At 37.5% G+C, this 19756-nt stretch overlaps 1 protein-coding gene across 3 annotated transcripts in view; it reads left to right on the plus strand.

Annotated features, from left to right (window-relative positions):
* Positions 1–940: 940 nt before the first annotated feature.
* Positions 941–19756, plus strand: part of STIL (STIL centriolar assembly protein) — a 61335-nt gene continuing 42519 nt past the window's right edge. Inside the window, exons 1-8 of one of the 3 annotated variants that reach the window (XM_004371771.2) lie at positions 941–1052; positions 3577–3661; positions 8693–8797; positions 12233–12345; positions 12662–12849; positions 14070–14317; positions 16737–16820; positions 18330–18416. In XM_004371771.2, coding sequence (XP_004371828.1) covers positions 3618–3661; positions 8693–8797; positions 12233–12345; positions 12662–12849; positions 14070–14317; positions 16737–16820; positions 18330–18416 — 869 coding nt within the window. In that variant the 5' untranslated portion in view covers positions 941–1052; positions 3577–3617. Of the gene's footprint in view, positions 1053–2991; positions 3662–8692; positions 8798–12232; positions 12346–12661; positions 12850–14069; positions 14318–15175; positions 15262–16736; positions 16821–18329; positions 18417–19756 lie in introns of those variants that run through there. The other 2 variants (XM_023727101.1, XM_023727100.1) reach the window with 2 other exon arrangements.

Raw genomic sequence — 19756 nt, forward strand, 5'->3', positions numbered from 1 at the left:
GACCCTAGGAGATTAGATAGCGACATTTCTCGTTGTCCTCCGCACCATTTCCTATTAAGTTTTCTTATTCAAGCTCACACACTGGCCATGATTTTCAAGATGTGTGACCTAGATTATAAGAGTTTTTCCAGGACAGAGTATGACACTCTCTGGAGCATATATTTATCGGCTAGTTTGGTACATTTCTCAGGAGAGTATTTTCACTCTCTCAAAAGGGTAGATGCTGACTCGGAACAGAACAGCCTACAAATGCAGCTCAGACTTTTTAAGACACTCATATTGCTCAGGAGACTAACAAAAGTGGAGTCTGTGTAACCTTTTCCCATTGTTGAATAGGGATGACAACTCCTGTCTACTCGGGTACAGTAAAATAAGATTATGGCGGAGAAGGCACAGTACCAACGTGGTTGTGGAGATAAGTAGAATGGTTCATATTCTTTTCCGCTCAAGAGGAAATCTTTTGCTTCTGAGAAAAGACACTGTACGAAAGCTAACTTCCCCTCTTCCTTGTCCATTCAAGCAGAGTTAGGGAACTGTTTCTAAGGCCTCAGCATCCAGTCGTCTCAAACCACCAAACCTAAGGGACGAGCACCAGCCACCAGCCCTTCCGGGTTCCTCAACAGCCAGCCCGCTGGGGTTCTCACTGCTCATGCGCAAGACCCGTCCCACCCCGGAACTCAAAACCGTTGACGAAAAGGGAACATTTAAATTCTCCGGACCCGGATCCTGGAGCGCCGGTGGCGCCCTCTGTTCTCCTTAGAGGCTTAGGATTGGCCGAGCGCGAGACGGTGCGGGGCATTGATTGGCTGGTGGGCCGGCACGTTGCAGCGACCGAGCTTGACGACACCAGCACCGCCCCCGCTCCTGATGGGTCGGATTTCTGGCCACTCAGCAGGCGCGGCGCGGGCTATGGTTTCGTGAGGTTGTGTTTGCCGCCTCTGTTCCCGCGACCCCAACGTCCCAGAGGCGGGGCCGGAGTCCGTGGAGGCGCTTCTTGGAGCTCGCCTCTGTTCTGGCCTAACAAACAGACCCCGGCTTCGGGAGAGATTGCGGTGAGTGGGACTTTGCCCTCCTGGTTCTTCCTGAAGGGCGGCGGCAAGAATGGGTAAGGTTCTTTCCCTGGAATCTCTCCATGGGGCCTGGGGAAGGACGGTAACATTCAGGGTCCTGTGGTGGGTTCAGCCCTCCAGGATCTTGAGGCCGATGACCAGAAGGGCAGCTAATGGGGGGGAGCTAAGCGGACCACAGATTCCTTGGGAATCGTCTGAAATAAGGTATGTGAAAGGTTTACAGTCGATTACGTGCCGCTTAGAGTTGCTTTTAAAGAGGAAAATTCTTAAAGATTGAGATCCTGTATTGTTTGTCCTTGCATTTCTCTCAATAGCTACCTAGATTCTGTCACATGATAAGGAGTCATTCAATTTTTGAAGTTCGTAAAAACTCTGTATGTGAACACAGCGATAGAAACATCACCCTAGAGTCTAGGAGAAGGTTTCAGAGGAAGTGACATTCGAGCTGGATTGTGAAGGATAATAGTTTACCGGGGCATTTCAAGTAAAGAGAACAGCCTGTGCAAAGACACTAAAATGGGGAGAGGGGGTAAGGAGCGGGAGGGCGACTGCAAGTAGTTCAATTTGGGATGTAGGATGAGTGGACAAGGTGATGTAAGGTTGGAATAATCGGGTGGGGCCAGATTCTTTGTTCTGTGTATAAAGAAAAGCCGTCAGAACTTTTTAACCAGAGGAATTACTTGATCAGATTTGTATAGAAATACCCTTCTAGCAGCACTGTAGGGACTTTTCACTAAACCTAGGGAGAGGTGATATAAGGTTAGGAACTAAGGCAGTGGGCATGGAAAGGCAGAATTTATATGGCAGAAGGAGAAAGGAGAGGTAAGGATGAGTTCATGGTTTCCATCTGCTAGACAATGCCATCATCTGAGAAGAATATGTTTTGCTAGGTATAGATGTTATATGGTTTTAGTTTCCTTAGCTTTGATCACTTATGTGATATTGTCAGAATAAAATGCCATATGTGTATTGCTTTAAAATGAAAAATGAATCAAAATTATCCTATTTTTTAACCCTAATGCAAAAAGAAAGAAAAGACAAATATGGAGTTTTAAGACTATTCCATTTAAGGAAGAAAAATGTCACTTTATATACCTTATAAAATTACAGTTATTAATGTGTATACTGTTATCCATGATAGCTACATGGCATAAAAACGCTTTGGAAATTAAAGCCTACATTCCATAGAAGATACATTAAACCTTTGTAGACCAGATATCTACAAAAGGGACTTTTTAGGCAACCTTACAGGGGTACTTTCAATAGGATTTGGTTCTTGTAAATATTTTCAGTCTCCGACTTTATCTAAAGAATTTCCTCTAAACGACTTCTATACCTGCATTAATGACTCTTTTTACTTATCTTGCTTCAGACAATTCCTTTTTACTAGAATTGAAATAGCATGCAGGGCCTAAAGAAATATAAGGCTTAATGAAAGAATATAGGAAATACTGACATATAAAGAAAGAAAGGATTATGAGGTCTATATTTTGTTTGGATAATATTTAGATGGTAATATCTAGTGGGCAATTAGAAATATGGATTTGAAACACAGAAGAGAGGTGAAAGCTGGAGGTGTTTACATAGATGGGTGTGGAAACAATGGGAGTGGATAAACTTACTCAGAGACGACATGTGGAGCCAAAAAAAAGATTACTGATTTAACACTGATAAAAGTTTGTGAGGATGCAGTATTTGTCTTCCATCTACAAGACTGAAGATTCCTTGATGACTTTCATTATAGGTCCAATAAATATCTAGCCAAAATTGTTCCTGTGTGCTGCTTTGTGATTTTTCAGAACACTTTGAGGCTTTTGTTAAAAATTTCTTATATTAATTTAACAATTTTGTATTATTACATTTGATTAACAAAAGAAATGCTAATTAATTTCTTTAAATCTTTCATACCAGTTCTCTCAGGAGTAAAGGGGAATATCTAGGTACAATACAGTTTTCAAAATAAATCATTGTTTGCATATTAACATGAGTAAAATCTTTTGTGATTTTTCTGTAAGGTTTACCACATGCAAAGAAGGTCATGTTTTAGATCCTTTCCTCAGTCCTTAAGGGTCCTCTTAAGTACAAAGTAACAATACATAATACATAAAAATACTACAACATTTCACTACCTAGATGTAATGACAAGAGCATAGTGGGCTTGGGAGGTCTGAAGACCTCCAATTCTAGTTATAAACCTTGTCACAAGGTGCATGACGTTGGCAAAGTCATATAACATGCATCTTCTGTGTATGGGTGTATGCGAGGGAGAGAAACCTGCTTAAGATATTGCCTGCTGTGCCCAGCTCGTTAAGTTGATCTTGGGGGAGAATTAATTTATGGGGAGAATGACCATAAAGTATGAAAATGATTAGCAGAATCCACAAGCATTTTATCTTATTAATATATAAGATACTTCATATAAGTAACCTAGTTATTTTTGCCTGTAATCTTGTTAATAAGTGGTAAAAACTTTGTTTTTGTTATTTGTAATATTCTCTTTTTTTAGGTTACTGAGCATTTGAAATTGAATGAATCATTTACCAAATTATGGAGCCTATGTATCCTCTTGCAGGACCCCAGATGAATAGCAGGTATAGAAATATTTTTACAAAATGTTTTTCTCATAGCTGCTCACATAGCTTGAAAAAGGAGGTTGGAATAGAGGAAAGAACATAAGCACTAGAATCAGGAAAATCTGGTTCCATATCCCAGCTCTACCACTTATTAGGTGGGTGCCCTTGGTCAAGTTAATTAACTTCTCTAAGCCTCAGATTCCTCATCTGTAAAATTAACATAGTAATTTCTCCCTGGGTGGTGCAATTGGTTAATGCACCTGGCTGCTGACGAAAAAGTTGGAGGTTCGAGCTAACCCAGAGGCACCTCAGGAGAAAGTCCTGGTGATGTACTTCTGAAACATTAGCCACTGAAAACCCTATGGAGCACATTTCTACCCTGACACACATGTGGTTGCCGTGAGTCAGAATCAACTCGATGGCAACTGTTTTTGTTTTCAATCTCTAAAAGAATATTATTATGAAGGGTTAAATAAGATTACTAAAAGAGCCTAGTACATAGTAGACGATAAATATTAGTCCTATTCCCTCCTTCCTTTATTTTAGTTATACAGAGGATCTTTCTTATTGATGAAAACTCTTGAGGCTAAAAACCCTACATCCTAGACAAGTGGGAAAGTGATTGGGTTCCTTCCCTCTTTCAAGAACTATTTATTTCTTGATAAGAAAAATTTCACATTGGGTTTCTCACAAGTCCCCAAGCCTTTTCCCACTCGTGTGGAATAGGAAGGAAGAGCTTGCCACCTGTCTCCTAATTTTCTCAGTCTGCCATTAATGTGGGAACCAAGCAAACTGGCTTGTGTTATTTGATTTCTTGGATCATTTATTGTTCTTTTTCCCCTAGGGAAGAGCAATTAATGCTGATACGTGAATTTTTTTTTCTTCCAAACTAGAATTGCATCTTTAGGGTGCCTTTATTCTCTGTATTGGTTTTCTTTGTGCCAGATGTTCTTGATGAAGACAACGGGAAACAAAATCCAAGGAGGCTATCATATTCCTTTTGCTTTAATTTTGGCCCTTCTGTTCTACCCCACTGCGGGCCCTGGTGGCACAGTGGTTAAGTGTTTGGCTGCTAACCAAAAGGTCGGCAGTTCAGATCCACCAGCTGCTCCTTGGAAACCCTATGGGGCTATTCTACTCTGTCGTATAAGGTCACTATGAGTAGGAATTGACTCCATGGCAATTTGTTGTTCGGTTGGTTCTACCCCACTACCACCTCTTAGATTAAAGCAACTGTAAATATTCATTGAGAATGTGTCAGCTTCTTTTAAGTTCTTTTAAAGGTCCAGTTGTGCAACAAGTTTAATACAGTCTTTCCTTTTTATTCCTTTATCAGATTGACTATAGTATCAAATTCGTTAAATTCATTCTTTACGTTTTAGGTACTATAATATAGTCACAGGGGAGCCCTGATGGTGCAGTGGGTAAAGAGACGGACTGCTGACCGAAGAGTCGGTGGTTTGAAACCACCAGTGGCTCCACGGGAGAAAGATGTGGCAGTCTGCTTCTGTAAATATTTACAGCCTTAGAAACCCTATGGGCTTGCTGTGAGTCAGAATCGACGTGATGACAATGGGTTTGGTTTTTGGGTTTTTTTGGTAGTATATTCATGTGCTTTAAACTAATTATTTCTGGTATATCCAACTCTAATTTCTTTTATTCATTTAGTGACCTCTTGGTTTTCAATAATTTCTGGGTTCAAAGACAGAGTTTGGAATTTTTTTAGGTTATAGACCCCTTTGAATCCCATTCACAGGGAAAAGCACTTACACATATACATGTAAAATTTTATACCCAATTTCAAGGGATTTGTGTCTCCCCTGACTCCAAAGTCTGTGAACCCCAGATTAAGAAAAATGCTAAAAATAATAATAGGCTAATAATAACTTTTATTAAAGTCTTATGTGCCAAGTGCCATGCTAAACATTTTATACACATTACTTTTATTTAATCCCCACAACAAACCTATGAGGTAGGTACTATTATTATCCACACTTTTTTTTAATGAGGAAACTGTGGCATAGATTAACTGTCCCAAGTATATATAGTTGGTAAGTGGGATAACTAGAATTTAAACCTGGCTTAACTTCTACCCTACACAGCCTAGGAAGTAAATCTGAAATAGTGCAGGTTGAGCTTTAAAGGCACTGTGGACTACTGAAATTGAAAAAGAAATAGCTAATATTGAGCACCTGTCAGGAGCCAGGAATTGTTCTAAGTGCTTTACAAATATTGCCTCATTTAATATTCACTGTAACTCTACAAGGAGGTACTAATATTATCCCAGAGAAGTTGAGTAACTTGATCAAGGTCACAGCTAGTAAGTTTTGAAGCCAGGTTTCAGAGTCAAGCAGCTGATTTCCATCCAGTCTCCTTGCTGTTAATTACTAAGTCATAGTGCCTCTCAAGGATAGGTAAATTATAAATATATTAGACAGGACGGAGTTGTTACTTACTAGCTTTGTGACCTTAAACCAGTTTTTAAATCTCAGACTGTATCTTCACCTTGAAAAAAGGGGATTAGAAATCCCTCATATAGATATGAGCTCAAATTAGATGAGAATTTGAAAGTACACAGCTAGGAATGCAGGAAGCCAGTATTTGAACCAAGACTAAACTCCTACACCATTCAGCTTCTAGAAGTACAAGCTATGAAATCAGACACTCCTAGATTCAAATTCCAGTTCTGCTACCTAATTGCTGTATGAAGTTAGGAAAGTTACAGTTCATTATCTACAAAGTGGCTTATAAAGCTTTCCTGGAACAGCTATAGTGAGAAATATTACATGTGTTAAGTACCCAGTAGGATGCCGGTACATAGTAGATGGTCAGTAAGCCAAGAACATAGTAGGCGATCAGTAAACTGGGGCTAGTATTTTAGTTGAGAAGCTTCATCAGATGATAGATGAAAGTAAGGTCTAGAACAAGGTATTCTTTTTTGTGTGTGTGCTTTAGGTGAAAGTTTACAGGCAAATTAGTTTCTCATTAAACAATTAATACACAAATTGTTTTGTAACATTGGTTGTCAACCCTTCTGTGTATCAACACTCTCCCCTTCTCCACCCTGGATTCCATGTTTCCATTCATCCAGTTTTCCTGTCCCTTCCTGCCTTCTCGTCTTTGCTTTTGGGCTGGTGTGCCCATTTAGTATTGAATTACAAAGCATGTTCCTCAGGTGTGTTGTTGTTTTCTGTATAGACCTGTCTAATCTTTGGCAGAAGTGTGAATCTCAGGAGTGCCTTCAGTACTGAGTTAAAACGGTGTCAGGGGGCTATACTCTTGGGGTTTCTCCAGACTCTGTCAGACCAGCAAGTGTGGTCCTTTTTTTTGTGAATTTGAATTTTGTTCTACATTCTTCTCCTGTTCTGTCCAGGACCCTCTATTGTGATCCCTGTCAGAGCAGTCGGTGGTGATAGCCAGGCACCATCTGGTTATTCTGTTCTGGGCTCAGTCTGGTGGGTGTTGTAGTAGTTGTATTCCATTAGTCCTTTGGCTTAATCTTTCCCTTGTACCTTTGGTTTTCTGCATTCTGCTTTGCTCCAGCCGGATGGGACCAGTAGATGTATCTTAGATGGCTGCTCGCAGGCTTTTAAGAACCCAGACGCTGCTCACCACAGTCAGATGTAGAACATTTTCTTTATGAACTGTGTTATGCCAGTTGAACTAGATGTCCCCTGAGACCATGGTCCCCAGCTGTCATTGGTCTCTCATTGAGTTTGGATATGTCTGTGAAGCTTCTATGACTTTGCGTTGGTCAAGTTGTGCTGATTTCTCCAGTATTAGAACAAGGTGTTCTTAGTGCACTATATGATAATCTTTCTGTTCAACTATTTAATAGCTTAGATAGATAGATAGCTGCCATCGACTCAACTCTGACTCATGGCAACCCTGTGTACAACAGAATGAAACGTTACTCTGTCCTGTGTCATCCTCGTGATCGCTGACATGTTGGAGTCCGTCGTTGCAGTTACTGTGTCAATCCATCTCATTGAGGGTCTCCCTCAGCCTCATTGGCCCTCTGCTTCACCAAACACAATGCCCTCCTCTAGTGATTGATCCCTCCTAATGATGTCTCCAAAGCAAGTGAGACAGACAGTGTTCAGCTGTGATCCTGAGGTTTTCATTGGCTAATTTTCAGAAGTAGATTGCTAGGCTTTTCTTCCTAGTCTTAGTCTGGAAGCTCTGCTGAAAGCTGTCTGCCATGGGTGACCCTGCTGGTATTGAAATACCAGTGGCATAGCATCCAGCGTCACAGCAACACACAAGCTACCACAGAATGACAAAAATGACAGACTGGGGGGAGGGGGAACAGGCAGAGGTTACCACCATGCAAATGCATTGTTGGAGGCAGCTCATTGCCAGAGCTTTCTTGCTTTAATTATGTGTGACTTTAGGCTGTATTTTCTCCCCATTCCTTTTCCATTGACTTTTTCTTGTGATGATTTTTTTCATGTTATTCTTTTATGTAAAATAAAACTTTATAATGGTACCCTGTAAGATTTATCATTGAAACCTTGCTTTACACTACCCCTAGAATCTTTGTTGAGGAATTTTTATTTTAATGTCCTTTTGATGCTTCGATAATTAAACTTGTGTGATAGAACTTAAGATACCAAGTTTGGAAGCATAATTAAAAATCCAAGAAGTTTTTGTGCTTTCCATGATTTTATTAGATATTATCTAGCAGGTCAAGAAATTAGGATAGAAAGAGATTTTAAATTTAAATGTAAATTCGTGGTTTATACTAATTTTTCGTGGATTTTATTTGATTGATACAAGAAAAAAATTTTTTTTATAAAAGCTTGTGTGTATATAGAAAAAGGCAGAAAACGGTTATACCCAAATTTGAGTGTTTTTTTCTCCTGATAGTAGAATTCCAAGTGAGTATTCTTATTTCTTGTTTTACTTATAAATATTTTTCAACTCCTCTGAAATTACAAATATAATCTGATAAAGTTCCATCATTTAAAGATAGTTAACTGGTTCTTAACAAAATTTCTGTGAAGTTTGATTTTCCTTGTGCTTTGATTTAATTTTTTTTTTTTTAAGGCTTCCTTCAAGAATTGTACCTTTCTACTTTCCTCCATCAAAATGTGCACTTTGGAACCAAACACCAATTGGAGAGTTCACCTACTTATGTCTTAATTACTACAGGTATGTTTCTCTTTTCAGATCAAACCAGTATAAACAGGAGTCATAAATAAACTTGTAGGACAAAGTTGCATACTATGATCAGTTATTCATTTTTCTTTGCTTTTCTATTTAGAAGATCTCCTCAGACAAAATCATCCTTCTACTTCCTCTTAAATCTGTTCCGCATTCTTTTGAGAAATAATATTAATCCACATTTAAAATATTCTACAAATCTAAAGTCTGAATATTGTAGGAATTCAGAAGAGAAGAAATATAATAAAAACTGGATTTTTCAAAGACAACATGATGTCTTTGTAGAACAATGAGAAGATTGAATTGATTTTGACTGGATAGGCTATATTAGAAAGAATATAAAATATTGTGGCTAGGGCCAGGACCTTGAAAGAAAGACATAGAAGTTTAAACTTAAAGCAGTAGTAAATGCAGCTCCATTGAGACTTTGTTTATAAGGGAGTTACTTGTTAAAAGCACTATTCTAAGGAGGATGCATTATAGTGGGAAGAGCCTAGAGTCCACCTAGCTGTGAGATAGTTTTCCATAATCAAAGCAACAAGGCTTTATGTTAATAATGGTTTAAGGTGCTATCACTGGAGTCAGACTACCTAGAGGGTCAAATCCTGATTCTACCACTTATTATTTATGTAACCTAGGTAAAGTGGCTAAGGATCAGTTTCCTTTTTTGTAAAATGGGTATCATTAATACCTGTTTCATAGCACTCTTATAAGCATTAAATGAGACAGGCTCTATGAAGCAGTTGGCACAGTGCCTAGCACTTAGCAAGTATTTGATAAGTGGTATGTATTATAAGGATTTGGAGCCGTGGTGGTGCAATGGTTAAGAGCTCGGCTGCTAATCAGAAGGTTGGTAACTCAAATCTACCATCTGCTCCTTGGAAACCCTCTGGGGCAGTTCTGCTCTGGCCTGTAGGGTCGCTTTGAGTTGGAACTGACTTGACAGCAGCAGGTTTGGTTTTGGTATTATAAGGATTTAGAGCAGTGTTGAGATCAAGAGGAAAGACAAAACAAGATGTTTTGAAGAAACAGTTTAGAGGATTTGATAATTGACTGAATGGAGGAACTGACGAAGGATACAGGTTAGAAAGTATTCATGTTTAAATCATTAGGTCGAGAAGAGTGGTGTCATTGACAAAAACAGGGAGATTCTTGTGGAAGTTCAATTAGATGTATGTTAGACCTGTTGATTCTTTCCTCTGTGTCATTTAATCTGTCTTTCATATTTTCTATTGTTGTCTTGCTGTATTACATTTTAAGTAATTTCTTTTATTCTTTCACTACTGATTTTCTCTTTAGCTGTGCTTAATTGCTATCTAAGCTGTTTAATTTTTTAAATGTAAAATATACTATATGTAAAAGAATTCATTGTGTGTGTGTGTGTGTATGTATGTGTATGTACAATTTGTATAATAATAAAACAAACAGGTCCCTTTTCTCTTGTCTCCAAATCTCTCATACCCTCTTAAGAAGAGGGGCAAGAATCCAAAGGTGAGCCCAGCTCTGTTTAGGAGGCCAAATGATGAGCCAAGTCTTGGACATCAACCTGAAATCTGACAGGAATTGGGCAGTGTTGTGTTCAGCGAACTGTCCTCCTGGAGTTCACAACTCCAGTTAATCACATAATCCATTGAGTTTTTAATTGAGTATCTTTTTTATTTCTATAAGTTCTATGTGGTTGTTTTTCAAATTTGCCTGGTCTTTTTTTTTTTTTAAACAATGTAAACTTACTGTCTTACAGTTCTGAAGGTCAGAAGTTTGAAATGGGTCTTATGGGGCTAATATCAAGGTATTGACAGAGCTGCATTCCTTCTGGAAGTTCTAGAGGGAGTCCCTTTCCTTGTCTTTTCCAGCTTTAAGAGGCTGCCTGCATTCCTTAGCTTGTGGCCCCTTCCTCCATCTTTAAAACCAGCAGTGTAGCATCTTTAAACCTCTCTCTCTCTCTCTGACCCTCTGCTTCTGTCATCACATCTCCTTTTCTGACTCTGACCCTTCGACTTCCCCCCTCCCTTTTTTTTAAGTTGTTTTATTGGGGTGAAAATATACATAACAAAACATTTGCCAATTTTTTACATGAACAATTTAGTGACATTGGTTACATTCATGATATGCAACCACTACCACTGTTTGTTTCCATATTGTTCTACCACCATTAACAGAAACTCAGTGCCACTTAAGCTAAGCCTCCCCATTTTCCCATCCCTCCTACCCCTGATAACCACTAATAAGCTATAGTCTCTATATGTTTGCCTTTTTCATACAAGTGGGATCATACAGTATTCGTCCGTTTGTGGTTAACTTATTTTAGTCAGCATAATGTGTTTTTTTGTAGGTTTTATTTTTATTATGCTTTTTAAATTATGAAATATCTCAGACACAGAAAAATGTAGAAGATAATGTAACGAACACTTGCATACCCTCCACCTACCTATGTTATTCAGCAGTAACATCAGCATAATGATTTCAAGATTCATTCATGTCGTTGCATGTATCAGGATTTCATTTCTCTTTATGGCAGAGTGATATTCCATTGTATGTATATATCAAATTTTGTTTATCAATTCATCTGTTGATGTACATTTTGGTTGTTTCTACCTTTTGGCTATTGTGAAAAGTGCTGCAAGGAACATTGGTGTACAAGTATCTGAGTCCTTGCTTTCAAATCTGTTGGGTATATACTTAGGAGTGAGAGTGCTGAGTCCTATGGTAATTTTATAGTTAACTTTCTGAGGAATTGCCAAACTCTTTTCCCCTGGTCTTTATTGATAGTATCTTGTTCTTTGCTCATATTTTAGATTCCCTCTTATATTTCTTTAAACATTTTAATCATATTTTGCATTCTGTATTCAATAATGCTATAGACAATATGTAAATATATGAGTATGGCTGTGTTCTAACAAAACTTTATTTACAAAAACAGGAGGTGTGGTTCGTAGTTTGCGAATCCCTGCTGTTGTTCATAAAGTTAAGCAAATGCTTGGAAAAACACTATAGTTTAAGTGTCTGCTTATTACCGGTCTGGTTTCTAGAAACTCCTCCCACTCTGGCCATGGGATTTCTCGACAATTGACCTTTCTGTACATTTTTAAAGATATATCTTATATTTTAATAAAATAAATATTTTAGGCAGTGTTTCATGGCAAGAGGGTTTTTTAGGATATCGAAACCCAACCCAAACCCCTTGCCATCAAGTCCATTCCAACTCAGAGTGACCCTGTATGACAGAGTGGAACTGCCCTATAACGTTTCCAAGGCTGTAAATCTTTACAGAGCAGACTGCCTCATCTTTCTCCCACAGAGTGGCTGGTCCGTTTCAACTGCCAACCTTTCCATTAGCAGCCGAATGCTTAACCACTGCACCATCAGGGCTCCTTTAGGTTATCAGATCCACCATATTCATAAATGACTTTTGTTATTTTTCAGAAACCCAAAGCTTGTAGTGACTGAAAAGACCATCCGACTTGCCTGTCGTCATGCTAAGCAGGATAAAAAAAACTTGCCATGCTTTTTACTTGGTTCTCTCACAGTCGACGAAGGTAGTATACTTAAAAAAATGGTTTATATGACTGTAATAGAATTTATTCAGCAAACTATTGTAATATACATTGCTGATTTTTTTTCTTTTTTTGTGCTGTATACCAAAGATACGAAGATGAGTAAAACTTGACACACCTAATCATAGACTTCACAATCTAGTCAGGTGGAAGAACATATATGCAAGTGATTTTTTAAAATAAGAGTTTAGTAAACTGTTAGTATGACCAAAGTACTTTGCTATAATGTAGCTTAGCTTGGTTGATTTCACGTTTTTAGTTAGTGTGCAATGTAATATCTACTGTCCTTATTCGTTAGATGAAGAAGGTGTGACATTGACTGTAGATCGTTTTGATCCTGGTCGAGAAGTACCTGAATGTTTAGAAAGAACCCCAACTGCTTCTCTTCCTGGGGACTTTTTGATTCCATGCAAAGTTGATACTCGAGGACTTTGTTCAAGAGAAATGATAGTTCACAATGCAGATGACTTCATTTCAGCTTTTAAGGTGAGATCCAGTTGCTAAATGTCGTTATTCTTAATTAAACATGAGAGTCAAACTATGTATAGTGTGTTTTATTTTAAACCATAGCGATAAGTATTCATAATAATTTACGATTTAATGATTATTGACTCAAAATTCAATTAAATGTTTTTCAAGGGTAAAAACGCTACGGAGGTGATATGAGTAGCATTCCAGAAGAGGAAACAGTATGAGCAAGATAGAAAGGGGGCAAGATGTGCTCAGGGTGACATTAAGGTCAAATTTTGACATATTGTCAAATCATGGATGGTTGATTTGATAGGGCAGTCAGACTGAAGTCAGCTAGGCCATTGCAGTAGCCAGGTATGTGTTAGAGAGGGGTATATTAGCCTGTAGTTTGACTGGAAAGGACACAATGGGAACAAGCAACTATAGAGGAAAAACTAAACAGTAGAGGTAACAAGGAATCAAAGAGGAATGGATTTTAGATCTCTGAGAGTGAATCTGTTGCTTTATGTGCATTTTCCCCCCATATAGTAAATATTTATTGTGGGTAACATTCCCCAATAAGAATTTGGAGTGCTGCTGGACATCCAGGTTAAAAATGTGTGATAATGCTTGAGGCAGTAAATTTTATTTGCTTTGAAGTAATTATACACGTAAGCTTTTTGGTTACAGGGAAGTAAAAAGACAATTGAAATGTTACAGATCAAATTTCATTTAATTTTTGTTAGTGCAGAGTACACATTGTTGTTGTTAGTTGCCATCAAGTTGTCACTGACTCATGACAAACTCATGTACAAAAGAACAAAAAGCTGCCTGGTCCGTCCTGTGCCATCTTCACGATCACTGGTATGCTTAAGTCCATTGTTGGCGGTTACTATTATATTTTGAATGCCTTCCAATCAATGGGGCTTATCTTCCAGCATATATCGGACAATATTCTGTTGTGATCCATAGGGTTTTCAATGGCTAATTTTCAGAAGTAGATCTCCAGGTTTCCTCCTAGTCTGTCTTAATGTGGAAGTGTTGCTGAAACCTGTTCACTATGGGTGACCCTGCTGGTATTTGAAATACCAGTGACATAGCTTCCAGCATCACGGCACACACAAGCCTCTACAGTATGACAAACTGCAAGCTGGGTGGTGGACACACACACATACATACTGTATAAAACAAAAAACTTTAGAAGATATGGGCACATTTCAAACTTTTAAAATAATTGTATAATATTGATTCCTTAGGTGCTGCAGCACCATGTATGTAGCAAGGATTCCTTGGACTGTGGTAAGCTGCTTTCCCTAAGAGCTCATATAACTTCCAGGGAGAGTTTGGACAACATGGATTTTGACTTTCACTGGGCAGCAGTAACTCTAGCAAATACTTTTAAATGCACACCTGTGAAGCCCATCCCCATAATTCCAACAGCCTTGGCAAGAAACTTGAGCAGTAATCTGAGTATTTCTCAAGTTCAAGGGACCTATAAGTATGGGTAAGTAAAACATATATTAATCCAAAATTTTAAATATTGGTCGCAATAGCATATTTTCAGGATATCTACATAATGTGAAATAATTGTACAGTCACTTTACATGCTAGAGATCTGTGGTGGCATGATAAATAACCAAGGAATGTAAAAAGTGAAGTTAATTTTTGCTGAATATAGAATTTTCTTTCCAAGAATTGTACCCACCAGCCCACAAAAAATTGGTGGTAAAATTATATTAAAATTGCTTATATTTTGTGACTTGAACATGTAAGGAGAAATTATCTTCCTTATCGTTTTACCCTTTATATGTTGCCTAGATTTGATCCCTTTTCTGTTTTCATTACCATAACCTAAGAGAGGTGGGAGAATTTATTTATATTATGGAGTTTTGTGAATAATGAGCACTGTAGATGGAGAAAGGGGATAATTAAATAAAAATTTGCAGAACTCTTGCTTACCCAATTGTCAGCTACTTGAGGGTGGAGTTTCCTCACATAGCTAAAGCAGTGTCCTTTCCTGCTTCCTGTTAATACTCTTAGGTTTCTTAGGAAACATAAGCTAAAATGCATGCTTTCTAATCCTCAGCAGGGCTGCTTCCCTGAATCCTCATCCTGCACTGTATTTGCCTATTGTTTACTGAACTAGATTAGATGATATAGACACTCTTCTGTTCTAAAGTCTGACCAGAGGCAGCCCTAAGCAATTCACTTCTGGCTTCCTTTCCCACTGACTCCACCCTAGTTCCTGTTAGGTCTCTAGAGCCAAAGATGCTTGTTAAAGTACATTCAACTCCAAGTCTTATCCTCTAAAAATGCCTCTTTAAAAGAGGATGAGAAAAAGAAAGGACTTTATTTTTTTCAGAGGGTTCCTGGAATAGCAAGGAAGGTCCCGTTTTGAGTCCCAGATGCTGACCAGAGCCTTTCTGTTTGGAGTGGCACAAAGGAAGAAGTGTTGGTATATTCCAAAATAATGGATATAGTTTGTGGTCAAAATATGTTAGAATTAAATGGGACATTTATTTCTCTTGGAGTAATAATGTGCTTCTCAACTGGGACATGGGAGTTTTTGGTAAAGTTAACCAGAACGTAATCAGTACCCATGTCCACCTACAAGTGAAGCATGAATCTACCTTTCTTTTAATTATCCATCCTTGGCATGCTGGTAGTAACCCGGAGCATTCAGTATTCTATCCAATCTCCTATTTGCCTTGCCCTTTCCTACCTAGAATTGTCTTTTGAGTATGTGACATTTGCCCTTGCCCCTGCTCACATTCACATATGCACTCTAATATTTATTAGGCTCCATTGTGGGCTTGGTGTTGTGTTAGGCACTGGATATAAATAGATTTAAAAAAAAAAAGCTTACTGTTTGTTATGTATACTAACATATAAACATGATGTGCTATCATGGAACTTATCTACAGTGCAGGAAATGCATGAAGGTATGTCCAAGCTGCCTGGGAAAATCATGGAAAGCCTGAGCTGACTCTTTTAAAGAGTAGGTATTTATCAGGTGGACAGGGCACAAGGAGAGCTTTCAAAGCAAGTGTGTCATTGTTGATACATAAATCTCCTGCCAACTGTGTCTTAATCTTATTGCATGGCCCGATAAATTCATTATCCCTGTGTTTTAGGGTTATTATAGCAATAAAAATATATTGTCAGTGGTACTGTCAAGGTGTTATATCACTAATGTGTTGTTTTTATTTTTGTGTTTTAAAGCCATAACCAGAAAAGTGACTCCCAACAATTCTACTGCAGTTTTTCATATCTTTGAAACTTACTGTCAATAATAAATACAGTAACAAAGTGTAAATGTAGTGTAATGCATTTTTGGGGAAAGTGAGCTTTTGGATTCTATCATGATGGCTCCAAATTTCTTTGATAGTGGTTGGAGGGCTATGTATGAAAGGTTGAATATACCTGACATAAGTCAGCTTCCTTCAATGAGAAGTCACATCTGTTGCAGCCTTATCAAGTCACCTGGATGTTTGAACACTTCCAGTAAGGGGGAGTTCACTTCTCCCAGGGAAACCTATTTGGTTCAGAAAATGTCTGCTTTGATTTTAATACTTTTCATTAAAGTTAGTTATGTTGATACTTTTAGAGGAAAACCTTTTTTTTAAAAGATGTTTAATTCTCATTGACCATTTTAATAGAAGTTTTAAATATTAGATTGGTTTAATCTCTTCTCTCACCAGAGTCTTTCTAGACTCTGAAGTATTTTCTCTGTTTGTGCACACAGGCGTGTGCATGCGTGTGTGCATGCACATGTGTGGGTATGTGTCTGAGTGAGACAATGTTCATTTCAATCCTGTCCCATACTGAAAATTTACTTCTTCAGCACTTAGATAATCTCTTTTAGGTAAAAAGTACCTAATGTAATACTTACAATTATTTTTACCTGAATGTCTTCTGTTTAGATATCTTACCATGGATGAAACACGCAAATTGTTACTTTTGCTGGAATCTGATCCTAAGGTTTATTCTTTACCATTAGTGGGAATGTAAGTTTTACATTATTTATGAAAATCTTTTCTGTTAAATATGTATTAAAATATATATGATAAGCATATAAGTGAATTATACTATGAATATATCATTAATGTTTAGATCATTTTGTAATACCACAAAGGCCAATTGTTCTTAAACGTTCTTATTTTAATAGTAGAATCAGCTAAAAAACAAGATTTTGCTCAATTTTATAAGAACTGCAGTATGTACGTGATAAAAGTTGAAGTCTTCTGGTTGAAGTTGAAGACTTAGAGCCCTGTTCCTTCAACCTTCTTTCTACCTCCTGTCCTTGAGGCACCTCGATGAACTCCAGGGTTCAGAATAATATTCACTGCCAGGAAATTTTGCAGAAATTCCCTTTAGTGTTAATGGCTTTCTCTTTGCAGTTAATGGGTAATGACATTTAGACAAATTACTTAGAAATTTATATTCATTCAGTACTTATTGCTTACCATATGCACTGTAATATGTTTGGTATTGTGTTAGGTTTTAAAGCTTCTTCTCAAGGAGTTTATAATCAAAGTGAGCAGATAAATACTTAGATATTCACATAAAAAAATACCAAACCCACTGCCATCAAGTTGATTCTGACTCATAGCCAAGTATCTTATTAACTGTGGAAGGAGCAGTAGAGACTTGAGCACTATTAATATTTATGAGAGAGGAATATTTTCTTAGTCATGCAAACTTGAGCTGGATCTTTAACCATTTGGACAGTAGAAAGGAGGGTTGATGAGAAAGGGTGCCTAAGTGAGCAAATAGTACGTGCAAAGTTAAAAGATGAGGATACACAGATGTTCTATAGACCATGAAGTCTACTTACAGTCTATTTGTTGTAGTCCTCATATTGGCTATGGATTATTGATGCCTATGTGAATATTCATCAAGAGTCTGTGCTTCAGGGTACCTGTAAGTTACAAAGAGCCCTAGTGGTACAACTGGTTAAGCTATCAGCTGCTGACCAAAAGGTTGGTGGTTCAAACCCACCCGGCAGCTCCGTGGGAGAAAGACTTGGCAATCTGTTTCCTTAAAGATTACAGCCAAGAAAGCCCTATGGGGCAGTTCTGCTCTGTCACATGAGGTTGCTATGAGTCGGAATCAACTTGGCAACAGCTAGCAACAACAGCAGCATGTAAGTTACAGCATTTAATTCTCTCAACTGTGTAAAATAGTTTTATGCAGAAAAATTAATTTCCCCTAATTCAACCAATTCTCTTCAGTCTAGGCTAATTTATTCTGCTTTTATATCTATTTCCCATTTTTCTCTCACACATTTCAAGTAGAGGAGAATAGAGAGAAAGAAAATAAATGTATTTATTTTCTCCTTTCTTCTAATCTCATCATGATCTAGTATTTATAGATTTCTTATTTATGAAGCCTTTTAATGTATTGGTGAATGCCAAGGATCTGTCATATTACTTTGAGAAGAACATAATCTAAGGCATATTAAGTATTAATTTGTGAATGGTTATAGTTTTTAATTTTTATTTTTCTTCTTTTAGTTGGCTGTCTGGGATTATTCATATCTATAGTCCTCAGGTATGGGCTTGTTGCTTGCGATATATATTCAGCTCTGCTATTCAAGAAAGGCAAGTGATATTTTATTCTGTATATTTTATTTTGCTCTTTTCACCCATTCATATTTTACTGGTCTCATTTAAAATTCATGCAATGCCTTAACTTTCTGTAATACTTATAAGCCAGAAGAACAAGCTCATTAAGAAAAATGAATCTTTTATTCAATAGGAATAAAACCAGACAATAAAGATGAGGTTGCACCATACCTGGAAATATGAAGAAATACACTTGTCTAACCACAGAATTATAACACAGAAGATATGCTTTTTAGAGGTGGAAAATAACCATGATCAGATAGTGTCTTAGCTACCTAGTGCTGATGTAACACAAATACCACATGTGGCTAGCTTTAAAGAACAGATTTATTTTCTCACTGTTCTGGAGGCTAAAAGTCCAAATCAGGGCTGTGTTGATTCCTTCCTTGTCTGTATGTAGCCTTGGACCTTCCTTGGTTCCATGGTGATCTTCAGATGACGTCTGTGTTTCCCCATGTGTTAGTGCCTCCATGTCTAATCTGCTCGTTTTAAAACTCAGAAGTAATTAGATTTAGAACCCACCCTGTTCTGGAGTGGTCTAATTAACATAACAAAGGAAACCCTATTTCCAAACAGGATTACATCACAGGTATAAGGGTTTGGATTCTAATGCATATTTTGAGGTGGACACAATTTAATCCATAATATTTAGCATCCTATTTTATAAATAAGGAGACTAATTTTCAGTGACATAACTGCAATTGAGTTTAAGTTTGTTACCCTGCATATGTTTTATCAAGTTATACAATGCTGCTACTAGTACACTGACAGATACTTGAGAAGAGATGTTTAGTTTTCATCCTGACACTAAAGCATAAGCATTGGGACTAGTAGTTAAGGTAACTGTTTCTAACCTCAACTTCACATTTAACTTATTTTGTAAGTGATACCACTGTTTGCCTCTTATTGTTTCAACTATTAATTGAGAATTTCAAAGTATCTTTCTGTCCATCTTAGGTAGCTATAATAGACTTTTTAAAAAAACTTTTTATTGAAAGGCAATACAAGTGCATGGTAATAAATCAGATACACATAAAGACAGACAATAGAAATAAATTTCTCTTTCATCCCACTCCCCACACCCTATTCTCAGAGACAGTCACTTTTAAATAGTATCTTCTGTTTCCTTCCTGAAATATTCAGTGCATAGACAGGTATCACACTCCGCCAGCCCATAAAAAAATACAGCCACAAATGGGAGCAAATCGTTTTTCCTTTTCTGTGTGTTGCTTTTTTTCTCTATAGCAATATATCTTGGAGATTGTTGTACAGATTTATTACACATTTTTTACAACTGTATAGTATAAACAGGCGCT

Source organism: Trichechus manatus, unplaced genomic scaffold (assembly GCF_000243295.1).
Source record: "Trichechus manatus latirostris isolate Lorelei unplaced genomic scaffold, TriManLat1.0 scaffold00015, whole genome shotgun sequence".
NCBI lineage: Eukaryota > Metazoa > Chordata > Mammalia > Sirenia > Trichechidae > Trichechus > Trichechus manatus.